At 43.6% G+C, this 8,005-nt stretch overlaps 1 protein-coding gene across 1 annotated transcript in view; it reads right to left on the bottom strand.

Moving 5' to 3' along the window:
• The window catches only part of LOC107117353 (chromosome unknown open reading frame, human C6orf89), a 30,496-nt gene extending 23,629 nt beyond the window's left edge, over positions 1 to 6,867 (bottom strand). The window contains exons 1-3 of the mRNA XM_015419453.1: positions 6,806 to 6,867; positions 2,721 to 2,914; positions 666 to 831 (exon numbers count right to left, since the gene is read on the bottom strand). Coding sequence (XP_015274939.1) covers positions 666 to 831; positions 2,721 to 2,914; positions 6,806 to 6,857 — 412 coding nt within the window. The 5' untranslated portion in view covers positions 6,858 to 6,867. The remainder of the gene's footprint in view (positions 1 to 665; positions 832 to 2,720; positions 2,915 to 6,805) is intronic.
• Between the last annotated feature and the right edge of the window lie 1,138 nt (positions 6,868 to 8,005).

Raw genomic sequence — 8,005 nt, 5'->3', positions numbered from 1 at the left:
ATCCTTCTCTGTGGCATGTTGCTACTGCTGGGATGAGGAGAAGAGGCTGTATCCATAGAAGCACGGAAAAACTCCACTGACTCCATTCCAAACATGGCTAGTCCAGATCCTTCCTTATCCAAGACACATCCTGTCAAAGCTGGGCCTGGTTCACATATGTTGCCTTATAATGATTTCATAAGGTTCAAATTCATTAACCAAGGAATCAGTTAAAATCAGTTGTTTTTCAAACTTCATAAATCCAGATATTTGTGACTAAACTTAATGCCCAGCAGGACATCTCTATGTTATCTTAATTTCTCCTTCACAACATTTGTCTTTATCTTGGTCCTGGACTGGTTGCCAGGATGCATGGTGTGAGGATGTGTCACAACAGACTACAGCCAATTTGCTAAGCACGTAGAAAGACAAAAAGATGACTCTGAGCCAGCGGATGAGTCAATTAGTGCTTACCACAGGCAGACCTTCTAGATCTTTACAGCAGTTCTCAATTTTCTCCTTACAAAAAGGAAAATGTGATTTTACAATGAAAGGTGGGAGAAGAGTCATCAGTGCATGCCATTCTCCTGTTTTAATTAGTATTTATTATGTATGCCATCACCAGAGATCTCCAATTTCTCTCTACGTCTGTTATAGTCAAATAAATACAGAAATTGTTTCCTTACTCTCCAGCATATACTTCTTGGTGATGGGCAAAGGCAGCAGTCGGATATGACTGATGAGGGAGCCCCACACGTGGGCTCTGGTCAGTGTAGTCTCCGGTGGCGAAAGGGTATATGGCTGGATCATAAAATATGCAGTTAGTAAAACTAACCCCAAGGTAATCAGGCCCTGCAAGAGAAGACAGGAATTTGATTACTTGCACTACAGTAACTTTGTATTCAGAGTGAGAAATTTCCCCTTTCAAAGAATCAAGGGGACTCTTCTTTGTCCATCAATTATCACTGGCTGAGACAAGCCAATTTTAACCTTCATGTTGCAAGTTTTGGTCTTAGAATGAGGGCGATCTGGTTAGGGTTAGGAAATTTACCTTTTTCATTTGTGCAGAACAACAGATAAAACACTTTCAAACATTTGTGAATGCATGCCTTTTTAGATAATGTAACCTTTTTACTCTGTGGACATAATCTAGAAACCATGCAGCTTATTCATCACACAAAGAACACATTTCCTTCCACACATGCAGAGCAGCCTCCAATGCAGGAGAGCAAATAATGCAGGGTTACATCCTACTGCTCCACTCAGGTAATGGTAAAACCTTCTTCCAATGCAAGGAGCCTTCTTCTAACACTTGCCTCTTACACTGGAAGAAAGTGCTGCAGTTAGGAGAGCAGTAAGACAGATCCACTGTATACAAGTTGGAAATGTTGCTGCAGTCTGCAGTATATCAACTGGCAAGGAGGCTAGGGAGGATGACCAGATAAGTATGTTTGCATGCACAAGCTTCCTACACAACTAAACAGGTTCTCAGGATTGCATCCCCCTGTGTCACTAAGGAAGGAACCTTAAGAAACAATTCAGAATTCCTAACATACAACTGGAGACCTCAACAGCTTGCACATTGCTTTGTGACAGATTGGTCAATCCTAGCAAACAGATGATATGCTGCTGTGTTTTGTCTTTTAACATTTAATTTTTAATTTATTGGCAAAAGGTTATAGTTAATTCAAATTTTGCTTCTTTAGTTTTTCTGAACTCAAAAATCCAAATGCAGCCAAATCTGGAATAGAAGCATGACATCAACCTTCAAGAATATCAATCATAAATCCTCTCTTTTTCTTGGCATTCACATGCCTCTGCCAAACAGGTTTATCTGTGCTAATGCTCTCCGCCAAGAAGCAGAAACTAGACTTGTTGCCAGTTTCAATAAAAAGCATTTGACAGGTCTGCTTAGTATTTGGGAAATGTATACATTTGTGCAACATCAACAGCACTGTAATACGTTCTGCTTTTCACTCCAAGCCATATATACTCTTACATTATTTTAACTTTTTGGCCAAAACCTTCATTCTCAAAAGATTTAAATCACTGATGCAGGGTAGCTTTAACTGAAACACACATGTGCAAAAACAAGCAGAATGATTACTTAAAGTGAGGGATTGATCATGCTGATTGTATTCCAAGCACACATTACTCAAGACTGGAAAACAAATCAGAATGGAATTAATCAGCTTGTAGTTTGGGGAGACCTTTAGGCATTTCAGCCCAGGAAGATGTTATAACTGTGTTTTGGGGTAAGGGGGAAGCATGGTTAGTGAGGGTCTTGGGGCATGTGAGTTACAAGAATACTCCAAACATATGCTATCACGTTCTCATTTCATGCATGTTTCAACAAGGTCAGAGACAACACTTGCCATCTCTGACTTGACTGGACTTTATAGCAACCAAGAATGATGGGTCAGAGCACTGGCAGATGCCTACCAACCTCGGATATCACAGCCTCCTGACAAAAGAAATGCTATTTGAAGAGCACATCTTTCAGTATACATACCTCTATGCAATCAACTTGAAGCAACCAACCAAACTGAGTCAGGCACAGAGACACTACAACCTTTACTCTACATGTGCCAGTGTTAACATTCCTCTCACAGAAGCGCAATTATTAAAAATGACTGCAGTGATTTAAGCTTCTACCAACCTCTTATATTGTTGACTATTGCATTTCATACTCTGTTGGCCTCAATCTACAGTACATTTTCCATAAGGACATAGTAATTTACCTTATAGAGAACGATCAAAAGAGGATATCGTGGGGGTCCCCGCTGGGGTTCATTTTTCTCCAGGAGTTGTCTGATGAATTTCTCTATGGCTTTTTCAGGCATACCACACTGATAGCCAGTCTGTCTCACTAAGTCAATGGTCTCTGAGAGTTTATCATAAATACTGAGTTCATTGGCAGAAAGCTCCATGTCCTCTGGTGGAAAATCCAAAACGGAAAAAGTTAAAAGTGTTAAAAATAAAATAATTCATTGCCTAAAGGATGTGCTTCAAAAAATTATCACAGGAAAGCACAGAAATTTCCCAGTTCATTTGAACACAAAGAAAACACTTTAGAGGTTCAACCATAACCTGGAGCTACTTCAGCAGCCAGTATCTGTGAATATCAATTGCTGTGAAGCAAAGAACAGGGTAGAGCAGGGGTGGCCAAACTTGCTCAACGCAACAGCCAGACAGAATAAACATCAGATAATTGAGAGTCACAAGACATGAACAAATATTACACACACGTGTATGTTGAAAAATATGCAAATTCACTTTTTATTAACATTAAATTAGACTGTGTGAAAGAGCCGCATGCGGCTCCTGAGCTGCAGTTTGGCCACCCCTAGGGTAGAGCCTTGATCATAGGTCTCCCAGAAGCATTTGGCTGTCCACTGTGGGAGACTGAATTCAATGGATCCTTAGCCTCATCTATCAGGACTCTTCTTGCAGTCTTATGAATCTAACACAAATTATATCCAAGTAAGTTATACTTTCTAAAGAACAACAGAGAAATAATGGGAACCAAGCATCAGAATTTCTGCTGATGGAGAGCATGGTACCTCCTTGAATGAGGATTGGCCTTTGCGCATTCTTTCCAAATGAAGATCTAAACAACAGAAGCTATTTCTGATCAAGGGATACTAAGAGCAACAATGCAACCAAAGCTGAATGCCAAAGTTAGCATTTGTGAACCAGTGTTTAGCTACAATAAAATATGACTTAGTCATCAAACTCTTTGGTTATTGTTTCTTTCACCATGTGAATATTTGTGAAATTCCTGGCAATTTAATCACCAAGGCCACACTGTACTTGAATAATGATATCAATATGCTGAGAACAGAAAGCATCAAGAGTGTTAAGCTATTTCTGAAGCTTCCTTCAAGGTCCTGGGGTATGATGCTTTCAACTGAATTGAAAAATACATCTGTTTCTCTGCAGAGACCAAAATGTACTGCATGTCAATCAGAGGATATACAAAAGGAGAACACAGAAATAAGGAGAAAATCCAAAATATTAAAAAGTCTGTGAGAATAACTAAGAACCCATAAATAACTGGATTTAGTAATGATATATTAATATAAAAAGGTAAAGATTCCCTTGCTCGAAAGCCAGTCGAATCCAACTCTAGGGTTGCGGTGCTCATCTCCGTTTCAAAGCCAAAGAGCCAGCGCCGTCCGAAGACATTTCCGTGGTCATGTGGCCGGCATGACTAAACACCAAGGCGCATGGAACGCTGTTACCTTCCCACTGAGGTGGTACCTATTTATCTACTTGCAATTTCTTGCTTTCGAACTGCTAGGTTGGCAGGAGCTGGAACTAGAGACGGGAGCTCTATGTAAATAACCTACAACCACAATATAGTGCATAAATCACTACTTCATAAATACAACATAATAAACGTCCAATACAAAGTGCCTAAATCATATACAAAGTTCTTACCAAATTATTTATGTTTTATGAAAAGCACAATTCCTGGACTACAGTCTCTATAGCTGCTGTAAATAATACATGCGTGTTGCATTCCAAATGATGCTTGCGACTCTTTTAAGTAGTTTTTGCCAAATTTCACAGCTAGCAACATAATATAATCATGTTAAACTTGTTGGATTCCAAATAATGATTGTGGCTCCTTTAAGGAGTCCTTGTCAAGTTCCAAAACTTGCAGTGTAAAAGCCTCCTGTTGGATTCCAGATAATACATGCAGCTCATTTAAGCAGTCATTGCTAGTTTACAAAACTAGCAAGAAAATGTAGTAGTATGTAGTTTGACAGAAACACCAGCATAAATCTTCAGTTTCAAAAATCTTCTTCAGAGGCTAATGGCTCACCATCATGCTTATCACACACATGGAGATTACCAGCACCTTAAGGTAAAGGTCTCCCTTGCTTGAAAGCCAGTTGAATCCGACTCTAGGGTTGCGGTACTCATCTCCGTTTCCAAGCCGAAGAGCCAGTGCTGTCCGAAGACATTTCCATGGTGATGTGGCCGGCATGACTAGACACCAAGGCGCACTGAGCCTCAAAACAAATGGCCAATCAGTGAAGCTGTTTTAGAAGAGGAGTAATATCTTCATAATGGCTTGTCTCAATCTGAAGATGAGCAACCACACTTTGTACTACCTGAAATTTCTGGCAGTGCAATCCTTGACAGTTATTCCAGTGTATCCATGGAGTTCAGTGGTCTTAGACTGCAGAAAATCTGCATAGGATTGCACTGTAAGATGTCTTTAAGGGCAGGCCCATGAACATTATATGAGAGGAGAAGAGATTGGATTTATACCCCCGCCCTTCACTACCCGAAGGGGTCTCAGAGCAGTTTACAATCCCTTTCCCTTCCCACAACAGACACCCTGTGAGGTAGGTGGGGGCTGAGAGAGTCCTCTCGAGAACTGCCCTTGAGAGAACAGTTCTGAAAGAATTTATGACTGACCCAAGGTCACACTAGCAGCTGCATGTGGAGGAGTGGAGAATCAAACCCAGTTCTCCCAGATTAAAGTCCGCACTCTTAACCAGTAACTTTAAATTGTTGTTTTAAATTGTTTTTAAATTGTATTATATATTGTATTGAGACTGATGGAACTTGCCGTGAGCCTGCTTGCAGGGAGGGTGGGATAAAAGATCAATTAAAAAAAATGCACCAAACTGGCTCTCCTCACAGTACTCAAAATTGAAGGTTACAACTGCATAGGTTAGTGAGGCCAGTTCAGATGGGTACTGATAGGGAAAATAATTTATGAACAAGATGTGATTGAAAGACAGCACCCTTATCAACGATGCCAACCTGTTTCTTCAACAGCAAGGGTGTCTTGAAAAGAACTTCTGATCTGCAAATACTGCCAACAGGGCCAGTGTTTCATAGTGGTGTTGATCCTGGTATGAACTTCCACTCTGCCATTTGATGCTTGCTGGGTGACCTTGGGCCAGTCACACACTTTCAGCCCAGGCTACAACCTACCCCACAGGAGTGTTATAAGGATAAAACGAAGGAGAGGATAATTATGTAAGCTCCTCTGTGTTCCCATCCAGGGAGAAAGGCAAGGTATAAATGAAGTAAATAAGTAAACACAAGTATCCTTTTCACCTGATCTGCAAATGACAACCTAACTCCACCCAGGGTTGGCAGATTAACTCCTTTCAGAACATCAGCCTGCCCAACCTACATGACATCCATTTAGTCTAGCTTCTATGGACCAACAAGGAAACCTACAGTTTGTTTTTTTCCACGCATTCTGTCCCCGCTAAGATTGTAAAGGCAGGCGACAAGAAACATAAATCTTAGCACAGCGAAATAACAGCTGTTCTCAGATTTCGGCTAAGAATCAGCCCTCTGGGAACCCAGCGACGTCAAGGCTGGGCCCACAATTTCTGGAACTGACACTTTCCCCCTAAACTTCCTTTTCGTGCTGACACCGCCGTTGCCAGGCGAAGCAACAGCAGCCTCCGCGCTTGTGCTGGCAGCGCCTGTCCTCGCAGGCCTCTCCGAGTACTCATTTCTGTCACATCAACCACACAAGGCAGCAGCCAATGACACCGCGGGGAGGGGGGGTCTGGACGGTCACTGGAATCGGCAGCACCCGCTGGGGGCTTTGGCCCCCCCCCCCCGGCCGCCCAGCCAATCCCCAGCCGCTCTCCCACAAGGGCAGCAAGACGAGCGACATGTCCACCTCCAGCCCCCCCGCCTTCTTTCCCGGCTGCTTCCCCAGTCACTCCTCCGCAGCCTGCCGCCCCAAGAGGTAGTGCCCAAGCCCGTCACAGGACACGGCTCCTCCCGCCCGAACCTGGCAGCGCCCAGCCGCTTCCCGCGCGCCCCTTCACCTCCTCACCCCGTGAACCGCCCGGACGAGTCCCGCAAGGCTGGAGGGAGGGCTCGGGCATGGGAGCGGGATCCCCGTGCAAGCGAGTGGGCTCGGCTCTTCCTGCTTCCGGGGCGAGGCCGCACATCCACCGCAATGGCGCCTCCGCTTCGCCAGCGCTCCGGAGTGTCCGAATCTTGCTCAGGAGCGATCCGATCGTCGCTTGTTAATGTGTCACCAATTGTTCGCCTTCGCCGCCGTCAGCAGCAGCCGGAGCGCCGGGGGGTTGATTCGGCTCCTGAGTGAGCCGGGTCAAGGCTGCAGTCCCGTCCAGGGAGAAAGGCCCCTTCCGAACTCGCATCGGGTTGCAACTGTGTAGTCCAATCTTGCTCATGTAAAATTCAGTTGACTTTATTTCCAAAGTGCTCCTATGACTGCAGCCCTAATGGTCGACTTCTGGGCTGCTATTGTACGATGTCCAAAAATACATTCCCTGGAGTTCGTCTGTGTGGTGCTCTGAAAGACAGGGGGCCTGCCCTATCAATAGTTTTATTCTGTGGAGTGAATCTATATTCTTCATATATGCTAAATAATGAAGTTTCAGTCCACTTCAGCCACTGTTTGCAAGTGGATTTTGCCATTTCACACAGTAAAATCCAGTTGCAAAGTGCATTATTTAGTGAGTGTGAAAGCACCTAAGACACCTCTTTAAATTATGGGACTTACTGGCACTATGTTTGTTTGCATGCTTTGGAAGGTATGGAGTAGGTGAAAATACTTGCATGAGCCTAAAAATAAATGCCGGAAAACCTTGCGCACACTGTTCTCAAGCCAAAGCCAGGTTAGGTTTGAGGCCTGACATGTACTTCCTGAACAAAAAGGTTCCATGATAGTTCCCACTGCCTCTCTGTCTGGTGACTTGTTCTGCTTTGAGATGTCGATTATATGTGATGAAACAGGTTCTTGCGGAGGAAAGCTAGTGCCACAATAGACTGGTTTGTCTGACATTTTCTTAAAATGTTGCTTTGGCAGCAGCTGCCACCACAGCACAAGGATCTGCACTGTGTTACTGAAGCTGTGGCAATCATTTTGTGGCTGGCTCTGGCTCCTGTGGCAGCCAGTTTGTTGCTGTGCCCACCATGCCATGTCAGAATTCAAAATGTGCCTGCAGGCTCAAAATGTTTGGGGACTCTACACTAGATCTTTGATGAGGCCTCATTTGGAATACTG

This window comes from Gekko japonicus, unplaced genomic scaffold (genome assembly GCF_001447785.1).
Source record: "Gekko japonicus isolate JY-2015 unplaced genomic scaffold, Gekko_japonicus_V1.1 scaffold591, whole genome shotgun sequence".
NCBI lineage: Eukaryota > Metazoa > Chordata > Lepidosauria > Squamata > Gekkonidae > Gekko > Gekko japonicus.
The sequence above is the reverse complement of the archived record's forward strand: the minus strand, read 5'-3'. Positions and strand labels throughout refer to the sequence as shown.